The sequence below is a fragment of the Lagenorhynchus albirostris genome, chromosome 11 (genome assembly GCF_949774975.1).
Source record: "Lagenorhynchus albirostris chromosome 11, mLagAlb1.1, whole genome shotgun sequence".
In the NCBI taxonomy this organism is placed as follows: domain Eukaryota; kingdom Metazoa; phylum Chordata; class Mammalia; order Artiodactyla; family Delphinidae; genus Lagenorhynchus; species Lagenorhynchus albirostris.
The window spans coordinates 91,238,111-91,256,417 of NC_083105.1; the positions used below are offsets into that span (position 1 = coordinate 91,238,111).

Genomic DNA, 18,307 nt, shown 5'->3' on the forward strand with positions numbered 1-18,307 from the left:
ATTTTGTTACACTGAGGAAAATACACAGGAATTTGTGGCAGGCAGTGTGTATTCATCTTATTTTTCATACTTACAGTTGCCCTATCTCTTGATTTCTTATCTTGAATTTTAACCTTGTTATATGTGTACTTTTCAAGTTGCTTCAAATCTCTTTGGGAGCGAGGTTGGATACAATTATCAGCATCAGAGAGGCAGCATTGGACGATGGAAAGAGTATTGCACAGGGAATCTAGAAACGTGAATTCCAGTCTGGACTCTCCCTAACAAGATGTGTGAGCATAAACCAGCTATTTTAGTTCTCTGGACCTCAGTTTTCTCCTTTATAACATAAGGGAGCTGGATTAGTCAATTTCAGAGAACTCTCTCATCTCAAAGTATTATGACTTCCTTCCATTTTTCCAAAGTAAAAATAATAACTTTTAATTCTAGTGTGAGCTATATACTACCATACCGGTTTTACGTAAGAAATGCAGAGGATGTTAGAGTATTAAAATATACATATCATTAAAATACATTTCAAAAATTATTGCACTTGATGGATTTTAATGAAAATAAATTCAGCACAGGTGTGAAAACACCTGAACATGGAAAATATTCAGTAAATATTAGTTTTGTCAGGTTCTCAGTTACTATAATTGGCCGTTTTACCGTTAAATGCAGTATCTTCTTACGAGGCGCTATAGAGTAGTAGAAAGAGTATGATGTTTACAGTGAGAACTGGATTCAGATTCCATCCCCACCATATGCTAGCTGTGCAGTCTTGCGTAAGTCACTATTTCTCTGAGTTTGGTTTGCACATCCTTAAAATGGAGACACTAACGTCTATCCTGCAGATTTTGAAAATTAAATGAAAGAATTTATAAGTACCAGGAACACAATAGGTTCTCAAAATCTAGTTCTTTTACCTTGATATTTATAATTTACTTTTACCATATAATATTTCACTAACTTGGTTTTTACATAAGATATCTCCTGCTAAATGTAGATGTTCAGAATCTGGCCTTGTATACCTCACAATGTATAATTTACCCAGGAAATAATTCAAGAAGTCATCTTGCAACATCTTGAGTCTTCCCAATAGATGTTTGGAATCAAAGTAGGTTGATTCAGTCTGTAGTGACACTTAACCAAAAGTAAATTATCAAATGCACATATTTTTTATTGTAAGGATATGAATACAAAAACACAAATGTCCACACATCCTTGCAGACTCATTAATATGCATGAGCCTCTATGTGTATATGTTTTAAAGGTATATTAGTAGTAAATTTAGAATATTTTTGTTTACTTACCACATTTCATCCACTAATAGCATTTACTAACAATAGAGTTATCTTTGTGCAACAATAACATTTACTGCTTTTCTACTTATAAACAATTACATACTTATACAGGAAAATTTAGAAAATAGAAAGGGATAAAGAATAACATTGTCCCATGTCTCACTGTTCTAAAAGAAGTTATTTTAATATTTTGGTATGTGGCTAGCCATACATTTTTCTATGCATATGTGGCAAATGATATATAGCATATACTTTATATTATAACCACATTTAAGCATCTTAAAGGAAAGTAACAAGGAAGAATCCTAATGTTTGTCACTTGGACATTTTCATTAATATAGTGTACATTTTTCCCTGCCTTTAAAAATTCTTTTATGACATTTTAAGCTTTCTTGTGTTCAGTTTTATGCATAAAGCTTCATATATCATTAAATCAGTCTTCTGTCATCAGATGTGTAGGTTGTTTCTTCAAGATACTCAAATCTGTGTCAGGCTAAATTCACAGGAGCATAGTTAATTAGACAAACCATATAACAGTTTAAGGCTTACATTATATATTGCCAAAATGCTCTCTGGAAAAGTTATACCAATTATTCTCACACCAGAAAAGAAAAAACAATGCATTCCCTCACATAAGTTCCAACACTGGGAATTATTATTTTAAAAGAAATCCTTGTCACCTTGAGGGATGAAAGATGGTATCTCATTATCATTTTTAATTAGCATTTATTTGATTACTAGTGACCCTTTGATATTTCTTCTATTAGGGAACTGCCTGTTTATTCCTTTTGTCCATTTTTCTATTAGGGCAGGCTTACCTATTTTATCCGTGTTCTACACAGAAAATTAAAACATCCTTCAAGTGCTAAACCCAGCCTGAATTCTATTATGATGCAAAGTAATTGTAGGTTGTTAATACTATTTACAAATCGTATATCAATTTTATCTCACCATTGAAATAAAAAGTTGCATTCACAATTACGTCTGTCTCCTCAGTGGAACTCAGTCAAGTAAGACAAACACTCCTAAATTTTGACTCTAAAACTGTTCACTTTCTTATTGCTGCAGAATACTGTTCTAGTATCATTATTAAAGTACCTAATATATTTCTGTGTGCGCTTCATTTATTACATGCCATAATGGGACTGAATATCTTTAGTGCTGGTTATGCACAATTAACACTTAGTTATTGTCTTGTCACTTCCATCTCTACAAGACAAACTTCTTTAATGCAAGAAGTCAGCTAATCTTCATCAGTCAAGCAAAGCAGACAAATTTTGTTACTCTGAATCCAGAAGTTTTCAATATAGGAGACTCTCCTTATCCTTTGGTGTCTGCTTGGGAAATCTCTCCAATAAAGCCATCTGCCTCAGGAGCCTCTACTCATAGTAGCCAAATCATTGTCTTAGTATTGCACCTTTTCAAGTGACACACAAGGCCAATGGGTAATTTACAGGCACTTTCCCTTAAGCAAACTTTCTTGGCCCCTGAAATTATGATTTTATAAATGCTTAAAATTTTATTTAGCAAGTCATTTCATCTTAACTTTTAATCACAATATCATTAAGTTCTAAAGCATTTCTGAATGTTTAAAAAAGATAGTAGTAACAATGAACTTTCAAGATGGGTGATCTTCTCTGTCCTTTTTAAAAGGGTAAGGCTAAAAATGTGAATCCTGAATTAAAATCTAAAAGTTCATCTATTTTGAAAGGAGGTTATTTTGAACATCTTGTATGATAACATGAATCTCATTCAGAATTGGAAAATTGTGAGTAATAGGTTAATTTCTTAAAGATGAGTAAGACCCCCCCCCTTAGAAAATTCTAGGAAACTAAATGATGGTTTTATAAGAGAAGGGAAAAAATGCTTGTTTGTAATGAAATTGCCTCAAATATGTAGAACTGTGTAACATTAAAGAAAAAAAGCACTGTGCTAGGCTCTGTGGAAACAGAGGTGAATAAAATCCAGTTTCTCTCTTAGGGGTATCTAGAGTTTAGGGAGAGACATGACATCAAAGACTCACAGAAGAGAAGAATGTAATTGATGCTAAACAGATCTATACTGAGGGAAGAGAGGTCTGTGCTTCTTGAAGTCTTAAGAAAGCACCAAAGGGTTGATGTCCTGGGTGTTAAAGGACTCTCTAGGACTGGTTAGGATATAGGAAGTGTGTCTGGTGGGGGCGTGGAGGAAGTGAAGAAGGCTGGGTGCAGTGAGGAAAGGATTTTCCAGACAGATGGAGAAGCAGGCAAGGCATGGAGGTGTGAAAGCAAGTAATGTGCTCCGGAAATGAAAAGTGGCTCAATGTGCTCAGAGATTAGAGAGGGAGTTTTGTAGGGACGTGGAGGAATATGGGGTATAAGTGCTTTGGGAAAGATCAGAATAAGTTGACGGGGTCAGGGAATACTGATGGAGGGAATGGAAACTACAGAATTTTGATTGATTGATTGAAGTATAGTTGCTGTACAATATTATATGTTACAGGGGTACAATATCCACAACTTTTAAAGGTTCTACTCCATTTATAGTTATTGTAAAACATTGGCTATGTTCCCCGTGTTGTACAGTATAGCTGTATAGCTTATTTTATACCTAATAGTTTGTACTTCTTACTCCCGTACTCCTATATTCCCTTAAAAAAAGAATTTTTAGAATTTACGTAGATGGAAAAAAGGGAGAAATATCCCTGGCTAGGGAATAGCTAAGCAAAGGTGAGAAGATTATTGTTAGCAAATAATCATGAGAGCAAATTTTTATACAGTACTGATCACACACCAGACATTGTTCTGTTTTACATGTGCTAACTCATTTAATACTCAAAATAACCCAGAAGTAGGTACTATTATTAGCCTCATTTTACAGGTGAGGAAACTGAAGTATAGAAAATCTAAATAACTTGCCCAAGATTACACAGATAGAAAAGGGTAGAGTCAAAATTTGAACCCAGGCAGTCTGGATTTAATCTCTGGATTCAGAGCCAGTATGAGGACCCTGACCTGTTTCGAGATGAAGATTTGCTTTTCTGACAAAGTGGGTATAAATGGGAGTAGATATAGTGGAGTTAAAAAAAAGGTTGATGCTAAATAATTGATAATAGGATTTGTGGTGTGGGTAGCGAAACTTGGTACAGAAAAGATTGTTCGGAATGCATTGTGTGATGACAACTGGGCTGTCACTGGGAAAAGACAGTAAATTTGTTCACAGGTGTACAATGAGTATATAACCTGCACTTCTTACTGAAAACACAGTACAGTATCAAAATCTCCATCTTTTAGTAACTGAGGATGCTAAATAGAACAGTAGAGACATTGGAAATATGGAATGGATCCCCTTTCTTTTTAAAGTGCTGTGGAAATGGAAATTAATTATAATTGGCAGTCACTAATGTTAGAGAAATAAGATGACTAAGTTAACATTTTCATTCTTAAAGAGGATATCACAAATGAAAGCTTCCTAGCAGAGGCATTTGATAACCCGCTCAAAACTACTCTAAGCCCTGTATTTGATAGTGATGGTTTTGTTAATTATTGTCCGTACTTTTCAAGTCTCTAAGACCGTATGAATTCAACTAGAGTTACTCCAAAATATCTGGAAATTAAATCTATGATTAACTCTAAAACATTTAGATTAGGTGGCTTAATAATCTGATTGGGCATCTTTTTATTCCTTAACATATTTTTTTAATGATGGCAGAATTAATTGAACTGACTATATCACAAGCGATTAAGATTAATTTATAAGGAAGATTATCAGTTTATTTTCAAGAATTTTAGCCTGACCTATTACTATATATACATACATTATCCTCTGGCCATCACTATTTTTATAATATTTTTCTGAAATGCTAAATCTCATCGGGACCTGGTTATAGAACATTGGAAATTAGCCTTTCTTACAAAATCACAGTTATAGATCATTTTGTTAGGTGTCCGATATCTGCATTGCTATTCCTCTAATTTCTTCATGTTTATGTATAGGACATTTTAAAGGAAGATATCAATCCTAATTGCAAAGCAATCATAATCTGTTCTTAACTATAGCTTTCAAAGCTGTTTTGTTTAAGTTATATGTGTGTGACATTCCTCACCTACGTTCTGTTTCATTTTGACCTTTAAGTATAAATTGATATGCACATAAAAGGTACTTTATCCAGTTGACAACATAGTAGTATCAACATATCTCAGGTAGGAATATTTTAGATGAATTCCATTTATATTGCAAACATCTCATTGAATAATAGGCTCTCTTTTGAAAAGCTATGTAAAGAAGTAATAATAATACAAAAAACCTATATAACTTCATAGCCTCATGCTTTACCGCCTCCAGGTAGAAGCATGGATTTTTTTTAATTGCTTTCAGTCATTTATTTGTTTTTTTTAAATTGAAGTATAGTTGATTTACAATGTGTTGATTCCTGCTGTACAGCAGAGTGATTCAGTTATACTATATATATATTCTTTCTTATATTCTTTTCCGTTATGGTTTATCACAGGATACTGAATATGTTTCCCTGTGCTATACAGTAGGACCTTGTTGTTTATCCATTGTATATATAATAGTTTGCACCTGCTAATCCCAAACTCCCAATCCATCCCTCCCTACCCCTCCCTCCTCCTTGGGAACCACAAGTCTGTTCTCTATGTCTGTGAATCTGTTTCTGTTTCGTAGATAAGTTCATTTGTGTCACATTTTAGATTCCACATGTAAGTGATATCATATGGTATTTGTCTTTCTCTTTTAGACGTACTTCCCTTAGTATGAAAATCTTTCGGGACTTCCCTGGCAGTCCAGTGGTTAAGACTCCATGCTTCCTCTGCTGGGGGCACAGGTTTGATCCCTCGTCAGGGAACTAAGATCCCACAAGCCATGCGGCATGGCCAAAATTAATTAATTAAAAAATTGATGCAAAAAAATCCATAATGAACAAAAAATTAAAATTAGAAAGAAATCTCTACATCCATCCATATTGCTGCAAATGGCATTATTCCATTCTTTTTGTGGCTGAGTAGTATTCCACTGTGTGTGTGTGTGTGTGTGTGTGTGTGTGTGTGTATGCACCACATCTTCTTTATCCATTCATCTGTGAAAGCAGTTAGGTTTCCATGTCTTGGCTGTTGTGAATTGTAAAAGCATGGATCTTGAATCCAAAGAGACCAGGGTGCTTTTCCTTCCTCTACCATACACATTCTAGCTATGGAACCTTGGGCAGGTTTTTAAAATTCTGGGAGGAAGTGTTAGGTTTTTCATCTGAAAAAGACAATGTTAATATTTACTTTCTCAGTTGGATTTAAGGAATAAATGTGATCACTGTATATACATGCTTAGCCTTAGCACATGGTAAGTAATTTATAAAAGGTGATTATTTTAATTACCTACATTCCAAACATTGACGGAAGGCTTTACATATTACATTTCTACTCTTTACTGCCAACTTACAGAACTTACTGATGTTAAAGATAAAAATCCTGAAGTTTCATTTTCAATATTGTGAATGGAAGGTTGGAATTTGAACCCTATTCATTGCACATGTCTCTCTGCCTTTCATATACTTCTTATTTTAACATTCCTACCATCCAGTGATGTAGTTGTTTTATCTTACCCACAGAGAACTGACTCAGAGAGAGTATGAAATACACCCTATATCTTGCATTGAGTAGGTGAGAGCCACAGGACTCAGGACCAAATCCCCAGGCTCTTGGCTCAGTGCTTTTCTCACTATAATTACTCCGATTGTATTAATCTACAAATAGAAATTACCTAAATTTCAAGGCCCCTGAAGGTAAGGATGACATGACACAACATGACAAACAAAACAAAACAAAACAAAACACGTTTTTATTTGATAGCAAATAGAATTTGGAGGCTTGTTAACAAATTAAAGCAAAATTTTAGACAGTATGGAGTTGAAAAAGTACTTCCAGTTTAGTCGGTTTTTAGGGGAAAATAAGATTCAATAACATCAGCTGGAACACGAGAGTATTTTATTAAAATTATTTATTTTTGATGGGTATTTTATTATTAGTTCAAATTAATTTCAACATTAATATAAAGTGAAAAATTTGAACAGTAATCAAATATATTCTGCATGCTACTTTATATAATCTCACATAAAAGATAAGTATCTAATTTGGCTACTTACCCCTGCCCAACAAAAGAAATATTTCCTTTTATTCAACATATCTTAATGATCAGGATAATCTACAAAAACTGGTTTATTCAAACACTACTTTTTAAGCACAATATTTCAAGTTTATAGTTTGCAACTAATAAAAAGAAGATATACTTAAAGTCCAAACTTGAATGTTCAGTGTATCCAATAGCCTTGACCACAAACAACTGCAGGATTTCAAGATCAGGGCGTAGTCTGTACTTTCAATCAGCATCATCAGCAGGCAGTAATCCTGGGGAAAAAAAAGTAAATTCCACAAATAAACAGACCAATCTTCCTTTAAGAGGAAAGCTAATTCTTTCAAACTACTTTTTTTATTACACTATTTTCCCCTCTATCTACTTAGCTAGAATAAGGATAAATTTCCAAAGCTACCCAGTTGGAAAATAAATAGGTTCGCTGTTTGTCTAGCATTCCAATCTTTGCAAATGTAAATCAGCCCAACTGCTCCTCATTTAAACCTTCAACTTCACAAAACATTAAAGGGTGGCTTTCATGACACAATTTAATCTATCCACTAAGATTTCTGCTTGAACATCATTTGAAATTGACTATCTGATAAAGAGAGACTACTATCAAAGGTCAGTGAGGTCGACTTATATAATTACAAGTAGTTTTACTGGGTCAACTCTACCAGACACTGCTGTTTGAAGGTTAAATTGTTACAATTAAAAATATATACAAATCTCCCCAGAGTTACTTTATTGTTAAATGTACCGGAAACAGCACAAGCATTTTTTCTGACCTTAATTGTGTCCAAAGCGTCACCACTGGGAAATTATACAAAAAGAGGACTTATTAAAAACATTACAATCTTGCACATTAAACAATGCTTTACAGAATAAAATACATAATTAGATACTGGAAACTAGTTTATTTATCACATCAATATTAAGAAGTTCATCAGGTTACTCCTTTTGGTTTAATTGGAAGTACTCTAAGAAATACATTTACTACTTCATAGTTGGTGAACTTGCCACAGACAAAGGAATATGGCCCAGCATCTGAGTCTGATGCTAAAATAACTTTCACTTCAGAACAATTACTTCCAAATTACGAGAATTTAATCACATTTTAATAACAGAGTAAAAGGAAGCTTTAAGTGAGAAGCTCTAAAATGGGCTATTTTCTAATCATTTGATTCATTTTAATGCCTTTTACTTTTTTTATAAAATGGATAAAAGGGGAATGATGAAAGCTTCCATAATCACTGCCGTGAAATATTATTATCATTGTTTTAATCAATGTAAATATAGATCAGTTCTTTTTTTCTTTCCAATATGGTAAAAAAAACAAAATCACCTTTGCTGCCCAAGGTGTTTTCCTCAATGTTCTTATGAGTTTTATATATAAAAGTAGGATTTCAAATTTTGTGTGTAGCATTTCCTTAAATGACCAGAATGGTTTAATTTTGACAACAAGGCAACTTTCTAAGCCAAACTTTCAAACTCAGGGAATTACCATAAATTGAAATAATGAAATGATGATTAGGAAAAGAAATCTTCAAATCTATAGATCTGAGTGAAGTCATCTTAACCATTTTATTTTTGTAAATATTTTCAGATTTTGTGTTGGAGACAAATTTTTCCTAAAGAATAACATGATCCTTTGCCAGACGGACTACGAGGAAGGTTTAATGAAAGAAGGTTATGCACCCCAGGTTCGCTGATCTATCAACATCACCCCATTAAGAATACAAAGCACTCCATTCTTTTATCTTTTTTGCTCCACGTGTATATAAGAATTGACACAGGAACCAACTGAATAGCGTAGATATAGGAAAGCAGGATGGTTATATGGAATAAAAGGCGGACTGCATCTGTATGTAGTGAAATTGCCCCAGTTCAGAGTTGAATGTTTATTATAAAAGAAAAAAGTAATGTACATATTGCTGGATTTTTTTGCTTGCTATTTGTTTTTTTGTGTCACTTGGCATGAGATGTTTATTTTGGACTATTGTATATAATGTATTGTAATATTTGAAGCACAAATGTAATACAGTTTTATTGTGTTACCATTTGTGTTCTGTTTGCTTCTTTGTATTGTTGCATTTAGTACAATCAGTGTTTAAACTTACGGTATATTTATGCTTTCTGTATCTACCAGCTATTTTAAATGAGCTGTAACTTTCTAGTAAAGAATTGAAGAGCAAATTTCACTAATGATACACATATAAAGCAAGTCTATCAACATTAAAAATACTGAAAAAGAAGGACACACAAAGCATTTTAGCAACATCCACTTATTGCCACAATGATTTAGAGTCTATCAGTGTTCTCATTATCACCCCCTATTTTCAGGGGGTTAAAGATCAGCTTTAAAAAAATGCATAAAAATTTCATCTTAAAGCACTTTCATTTTTTACCAACCTGAAAAGTGCCATTTTTAGAATAACTTTAAAGCTTAACAGTTATCCTTTTAATACCCTTTTTTTGTGTGTGCTCTTTACCTAGTAAATGGCTTTGTTTTGTTTCCTTCAGCCATTCACCGCTTATGTGAGCTAGTGCCTTTGGGTATCATGTAAAAATTTTTCAAAGGGTTACTTTAAAAAAGTGTTACCACAATTATGAGATAATTTTAAAATGATAAATTTCTTGTACAAATTTTGCCCAGATCTCTCCATAAGAGGTAAGCGTATAATAACTTTATGATTTGATACATTTCTGGCACCAAAAGGTTTTGAATGCGAATCTACTGAAACCATGATAATGCACGTTGAATCTATGATCATATTTGAGGAGTGAAGTCACTTTTGATCAGAGCAACATAGTGCTCACAGAATCTTCTAGAAGAAGAGAAACAAAGGGATTGATAAAAAGCTGAGAACTGGTGATTATATATTTTTCTGTATTTACCTGCCACTTATTTTAATGTTCAAAAGTGAACACTTTAAAAGTTTGATGTGTCTTACTCTCATTGCTTTCTCTAAGTACTTACCCGCTTAGAATTTATCACACTTGGGCTGAAATCTGTCATTCCATTTTTTAAAGGTGAAAGATTATTCCCTTATCTACATGATAGCTGATAAAAAAGAAAGCTTTCTAGAAACAAAAATTTTGGAAACTGATTATTTCAATTACAATTAAGGAAATAAAGTTGCGACTGTGTTCCCTTCTTTGGGGTTGCTCACACTTCGCTTCATTGCTTCTGTTCCCTGTACTCAAAACTACTTTTCAGCAGATCTGATTCCTCAACAGGCACAATGAAGCATATTTTTACTAGAGCAACTTTTAGTGCTGTGGGCTTTCTTTTTTCTTTTCTTCTTTTTTCTTGATCACTTGTATAGGAAACAATATTTCCCAGTGTTACTTGCATACATACTTTGTCCTGCCGAATATGCATTGCAGATAAAAATTAAATGTGATACCTGAATTCTTGGTTTGGGGCCAAAATATTAAACTGAAAAAACATGCTGGTGTGGATTTGAGTTGTTTTCAAACAAAGCTTTACTATGAACATGCATGTGAATCTGGACATTGCCTCTCATTTTTAAGAAAACGGTTCTGTGAAAAGTGAACAATATGTATTTTTACAGATGCTTCATGGTTGAGTGTTCAAGTCACATGTCCTCCAAATTTGAGATCTACCCCCAAAAAAGAGTTTCAAAAATAACAGTTTGAGGCCCACAAAATAACTATTGATATGATTTTAGCCTTTGAGCCTTACATTTATTTCATGAAAAGACTTGCATAGCCAAAACCAAAAAAAAGCAAAACAGAACAAATGGGAGGAAGGTGGGGGAGATATGTAAGAAGTGGTTTTCCTAACACATCCCTGCTAATACCCATTAAGAGTTGTTTGAAATTCATGTGGATGTAAAAATGTAATTGTCAGTATCTTTTTGCATCATCTTTTTTAGATTTAAATGGTTTTGCATATGCTTATCAATATGTCAAAATTCTTGTAAATTGGGAACAAACTTCTCTCAGCTTCTTGAAGCTGTTCAATTATCTCTGCCACCCAAAGACCAACAAGGTCTTTTGCTTAATCCTTTGGGAATTAATTCTTATGCTTTTTACTACAAACAAAATTACTCACCTGGATTAAAGATTAAGGCCTTAATCTCCTTAGATTATCTTTAGTCTCCATAGAATGGTGGAACAAGACAGAAATAGGCCATTTTACAGCTAATTGCCCATAAATAGTAGCATTTTTGACTGAAGTACTAAGCTAATTGTCTTGACTACTCAAAGTTCCTGAATTGTTGTCAACTTTCCCCTTTGTGTTGTGTAGCCCTGACGTCACTTAGCTTGTTATCTGAAGCCTCCAGTAGAACATCTCCGATGGAGCATTGATTTCACAAGCAGCGAAAGCTCCCTTTCCAACACGCATCTCATATAGGCTGCCTATGATGAAGGACCAGGCACTTCCACTCCACTAGAGTGCTGGCTGAGTTTAAAAGCTGACCTGTGTTTGTAATTTCACTTTCATCTTGCTTAATAAATATCTGCTGGATTCTTTCATTCATTTCTTTAATATTCGGATTTATGTTTTTAATAAAAGGGGTATTACACTATTTGATTGCACTTAATGGGCAAAATCTAAGATGATATCTGGAAAGCATACTATGAAAAAGGAAAAGAAAAGTGTGTAAGGACATTTACTTTCAAAAGGTAAATCATAAGCAGACAAAGTACCTCAAATGCATTCTCCAAATATTATATTTAGGATCTCTGAGCTAGGTAGTTTGTTGCTATTTACTTTTGTGGGGAAAATAAAACTGTCAAAAATGAAGGTAGCAATTGCTGGGTATAATTTTGTACATTTATACAAATTTAAGGGATCTTTCTCAAAGCAACCGTGTTGCTCTTGTCAGACTCAATTTCCAATTTCCTGGTTCCTGCATAATGAATTAAAACAAAAAACTCAACTAAATCCTACATTTTCAGGAAGAATGTTGTTCCTTCACTGAACCAGTGCTAAAAATTACATCTGTGGTAAAACACACCCTATGCAAGTGATTTCTTTTTAACTATCACTTTAGGCAAACCACTCTCTGGATAGTCACTTAAACAATTTCATAGAAATGATACTGGCCAAACATATTTAGTGTTCACTTAACTAAGCTGCAGAAACAAAGTACGTGTTTATTGTAATAGGCTATTAACGCAGAATACAATTTTGGCAAAAGCCCTTTGATTATTACTTTTTCTTAAAAATGCCATTACAGATATTTCCTAAATGTGATTTTAATGCAATGTAAGGTAATAGGAAGCAAAATTTTAATACAGCTATTATTTCACATGACATTTATTAAGTACCTACTATGTGACAGGCCTTGCCCTAAGCACTCAGCCTCCTTGTGAGGCCGACCTAGGCTACTTTGCGTGTCAGATAACTTTAGGAAGTCTTCACACTGGTTTGTACTCAGCTCAAACCTACGAATAATAAGCACACAAAAGCAAATACCGTCTTCCACCTATTCGGCGTGTCATTGGTATGAAAGCCCCAGAAAATATCTCAAGTAATCAATGTGTTCAGAGAATTATCTCACACAAGTTACTCATTAACTCAATAGCACATAATAAAAAAGAACATCAATTAATTAATGAGTCACCCTCAGATCGCTGTGATTACAGTAGCGCTCTGTTGAAACAGCCGTTATAAATGGAGCTGCCTCTCTTTATTCATTGTTTGCAGTTCGCCCATTATTTGGCCGAAACCAGTGTCATATTTAACATGTGCCTGTAGGTAATTGTGTGATTAGTATCATAAGTGAAGAATTCTGAATATCTACTGCTTATAAAACTTTATAAATGGTCAGGGAAAAAATCAAGAAAAATCTCATTTTTGCTGTAGCTTCTTCTGAAGCCAAGCTATTGGAAGGGTATTACCTTTCTAAAAAGTATACTTTTTACATTTATAATCAAGATGTAAGATTTCCATGTTAAACATTAGAAGGATTAGCTGCTAAACAAAAGTAAATTTTCCAATGTTTTAGAATACACATAATTTCAGGAACTTTTCACAAAGACTAAAATATGCATGACCAGTTTTGAAACATTTTGGTACCCTCCCAGAAGGACTTTTTTGCCTTTGGTGGGCCAGGTTGGGGAGGAGGTGTGGGGACTGGCAGTGATAGGGGACAAGATGATAAGAAATGCCAAGTATTAGATGCAAAGTCACCAACAAAAGTTTCCCAACTATCTTGGTAAATGCCATTTCACTAAGCTTATAGAATAATTATAACAGTTCCCTTAGGTAAGTAAGAAACATCTGTTGGCAACACATAGCAGGTGTTAACAATTACACATACTGAAATTTTTTAAAATGTTAATTAAAAGAATTCTGTTTTCTGAAAAGGAAATTCAAAGATACTCCTGTTTTCAGCGTGCAGATCACGTAACGCACAACACTGTAAAGCCCAGATCATCTTGGATCAAGTAGGTTTCGTGTTTGGTTCAGATCATTGCAATCAAAAGTGAACTGGAATTCATGGCACTTTTTACACAATGGGTATTCTGGGCTGAGGAGCTGAATACTCACGAAATTGGCATAGCGGAGCATATTGCAGAATATTTTGGCTTTATTGGCAAGGCGGTCGTCGTTAACTATACCAAATTTAACGGACACAGTACAAAGAAAGATGGGAGCAAGAGGCATGCAGGTAATAGATTATCCAAATCTCTTTTAACCCTGCTTCTGCAAAAGATTTTGAATCACATGAAATGAAACTGTCCATTTGTAATATGAAACATCATATTCCTCATCATCAGTAGTGTCTAACAAAAGGTAACACTCACTGAACACTTACCATGTAGTATGTATGGTAAGTGTTCAGTAAGTAGTATAAGTAGTAGTATGAGATTTTTTCATTGTCCAGGTAATTTCCACAACAGCCTCCTAACGTAGGTTCTATTAACCCCGTCTTGCAGATTTTAAATAAAAGTAAAGAGAGCTTACTTAACTTGTCCAAGGTCATACAGCTAAATAGTGAGATTTAAACATAAGTTTTCTGACTCTGGATCTATCTCTCAGAGAGTTTTCATTCTTATTAATAACATTATCATCATCATCATCATCATCACTATTATTATGTTCTAGCCAAAAACTAGAAGTAATCTGTGCTTGAGCAAAAATTCCAAACATTTCAGAGTTAATGCCACCTTTAAAAATGAAAATTGGAAATAAGAGTGATCATATTTTCCTACATGCAATCCACTTAGGAGCTCCTTCTTTCAACCTTTAAGAAATTTATTTGAGGCCACAGAGCCAGGAATAATAGAGGATCCCTAGTAAAGCAGTATCAGGAACAAGAGGCAGTCAGCATAGACGAGAGTATGAGTAGAAACCTGCAGTTGTCTGCAGCAGGATAAACATGCTGTGATGAGGTGAGGCTAGACCGCTGCTCTCCAAAGTCAAGATAATAAATTAGTGTGTTACCTGTCTTTGATATTTTATAACTTACTTCCACAAGATATGGAACAAACCGAAAGTCAGAATAGCAATCTGTGTCAAACTATGTGTTCACTTGTCTAAAATACACAAGGTGTCGAGGATGCTTGGTCCAGATCAGTGGCCAGCCAAATAATTAAGGAACTCTCCAGTCTCAGATTTACAACGGCAGGTTGAAGCAATAGTGGGCAAAGCAGCTATCCTTAACATAGAGCAAAATGCAATTACCTGCATTCTCATATGACCACAGAAAAATCTGAGACCTCCTTTTTTCCATTGCTTCAACTGCTTGCTGCCATCACCACAGCCACTTCCATGTATTGGGATCCTTTTGAACTTAAATCATTCCAGATTAAGTGATCTTAATGGGAATTTCCACCCTGCAAGTGTTCCTGTATTTTCAGTATATAATTAGTACTTAATCTGAAGAGTTTAGAGCTGTGATGATTAGAGCAGAACATGGTCATAGACAATTGCATAAACAGTGTGCAGTTCCTCAACTTAGGAAGCACAGTGGAAGACCCAAGAATTTTTAATTGTGTGAGACCTTAGGTTAATTTCAACATGACTTGCTAAAATATCCCTAAGAAAGTTTGGTGGAGCTGCTAGGTTGTCTCAAAGTTAAGCTTGACCTATAATTCCTTTATTATTCTTAGAGTATCCTCAGTTTAGTATGAATAGTAGCAGGGGCTCGGTGAAGACATAGAAACCACATCTGGGGCAGTTATTGATGTGTGAAAATAAAATATGGGATTGAAAATGAAATAAAAATTACATGGGAAGAGCCAGGAAACTTTGTAAAAAAAAAAAACTCTTGGGCACCTTGCATGTGTGTAGCACCATACTAGGCATTTCTAAATTTTTTCTGCCAAAGAAACTTTGGTGCATAAAATATAATGTTCACTGCTATTTATTCTTTGTTTAATGCCCAATTTATTAAATATACCACTTTAACAAATACAATTTCTCTAAACATTTGTACACCATTTAAACAGCTAGTAAGCCAAACTTGTAAATTTAATAAATCAGATCCAACCATTTAAACATTGATTAGAATCTTAGTCAAATTCTTCTAAACATTTCAATAAAATCCCGTCTAATAAGCTTCAGTTCTTTAAAACCAGACAGAAATTCTCACTATGAGTCAAAATTTCTTTAAAAAAATTAAGGTTGTAACAAATATTATTAATTTAAAATATTTCTATATTTTGCTTCATATCTTTCTAAGATTACTTTAATAGTGTGTAATTCCTTTTAAAAATTAGAGAATTTTCTCTCAACTAGCTGAGGTTACAGGTTCTGTGTTTTTGACTATCTGAACTTTGGGGCACAAGAGTGAGCTACTCTGACCTAAATGATTCAAATTTGAACCAGTGCCATCAGTTGGCCAATAATTTAATAATCATACTTTTCTTTTACATCAATGGAACTCTTTAAAGTCTAACTCTTTTACATAGGTTATAATTTCCCATAGCTCAATGCTTTTCTTAAATTGATATGTGCTGACATTATTGAAAGCTTAGGTATACCATTTTAATATCTTATTATAAGCTATAGGATCATTTAGAGATTGTTATCTCCCAAGAAATAAGGAATTGAATCTATGCAGTCAAATTTCCTATTAGGACACTCGGCTAATCCTCTTTCTTGCACAAATTATTGGAGCTTCTTTTGAACTGATTATAACGCCTTACCACCTGTGTTGATTAGTTGATTCGTGTTTTTGGTATGATTTCACTTACAATTCTCTACATTTAATCTTCTCTACTTGGAAAATAGAGGCAAATACGAATTGACACTCTACGTTCAGTAGAAGAAACAGTCCACACACACCATTTTATTTAGCTTTTTTTTTTTTTTTTTTTTTTGCGGTACGCGGGACTCTCACTGTTGTGGCCTCTCCCGTTGCGGAGCACAGGCTCCGGACGCGCAGGCTCAGCGGCCACGGCTCACGGGCCCAGCCGCTCCGCTGCACGTGGGATCTTCCCGGACCGGGGCACGAACCCGTGTCCCCTGCATTGGCAGGCGGACTCTCAACCACTGCGCCACCAGGGAAGCCCTATTTAGCTTTTTTGTATTAATATTTTAACTATTTTGTGTACTTTACATTAACTTTTCCCTAGAGTACAGTCGTAGACCCATGCTTTCATAGACTGGAAAGCATTGCATGTGGATTTAGTAGTAGGTTATGTTTCAAGTATTTTGTGTGTGTGTGTATGGGTGTGTGTGTAGTTCTTACTGTAGATGTCAATCAAAAAATTTGTTTTGAAAAATACTATCTTAGAAACTCAGAAAGCCAAAAATAAAGAGCTTGCGAGAAAATGCAGAGAGTAGCACAACAAGGTGAACAAAGGTGAACTGTTCCAGAAAAGGGTACTCAACCTGAAAACTGCAGCAGCAAAACAGCTGCTGTGTAAAAGCAAAGGTAGAGGAAGGGACATTGGACATTGAAAAGAAGAGAATGAAGAAACAGAAGGGAAAGTCGAGAGCTGATACCATGACTTAATCAGCCATATCTGCAAGAGTTTACCTCACTCTTCACTAAGGATATTGGACAAGACCTTACTGATGCTACACTCTCATCGTCGGGTTTATGCAGACCTTGATTACTTTTTGGGTAAATATGGTGATTCTTTATCTCAAAACACAATTTTCTTAGACCCGATTAACCCTTATTTTTTTTCCATTGAAACCATTTAAGACATAAACATAGTGGTTAGCAGCATCAGCTTTGCCATCAGAGTGACAATAATCTTGAAAAAATTACTTAGTTCTATTAAGAGCAGTTTTCTCATCAGTAAAATGGGTAATAATACCTACTTCATAAGGTTTATTGAAAATCAAATGAAACAATCTATGTTAAGTCCTTAACATAACGCCTAGTAATAGTATTGGGGTTATTTTTACTATTATTATTTTTATGAATTCCAAGTTCTATGAGAGCCTCTTTAGTGCTATTTGCCTTGATGGAGGTTAATCAGTGTGGGTGAGCATCAGGGGTGATTTATGCCCCAATAGGTAAACATGGGGCAAAGAATAACAATTACAGGTGAGCATTCAACAAACAAACTAGAAAATTCCTTTTAAGCAAAATATTGAAATTCAGAGAGGAAATTAAATTGGGGATCTAGGCCATAGTCAGAGACATTGGGTGATAAAATATGTTCTTACTCTCTTTTTTTCATCTCAGAGATTTTGTGTATGTGTTGTGGGTTGCCATGTGTGGTGTGTTGTGTTGTGTGTGTTGCCATGCATATGCCTAGCATTTATACTGGGATAACCTTCATTTCTGTTATTTAGCCAGAGGAACTCAATAATCACTATATTCATATAGTCAGTCATACAGACATTTATTGGACACCTACTGCATGGCAGAGTCTCCTCCATGTCCCCTGAGGAATACAATAAATAATCCTTGCATTTGAGAGAAGACAAGCCAATGACTATTAACCGTGAAAGGTAA

General features: G+C 34.4%; 1 protein-coding gene across 9 annotated transcripts in view; it reads left to right on the plus strand.

Moving 5' to 3' along the window:
• LMO3 (LIM domain only 3) overlaps positions 1–11,916 on the plus strand; it is a 59,140-nt gene extending 47,224 nt beyond the window's left edge. For 6 of the 9 annotated variants that reach the window (XM_060166791.1, XM_060166793.1, XM_060166794.1 and 3 more), the window contains one exon: positions 6,022–6,178. In XM_060166791.1, the coding sequence (XP_060022774.1) occupies positions 6,022–6,133 (112 nt within the window). In that variant the 3' untranslated portion in view covers positions 6,134–6,178. Of the gene's footprint in view, positions 1–6,021; positions 6,179–9,012 lie in introns of those variants that run through there. The other 3 variants (XM_060166790.1, XM_060166788.1, XR_009543576.1) reach the window with 2 other exon arrangements.
• Positions 11,917–18,307: the final 6,391 nt, after the last annotated feature.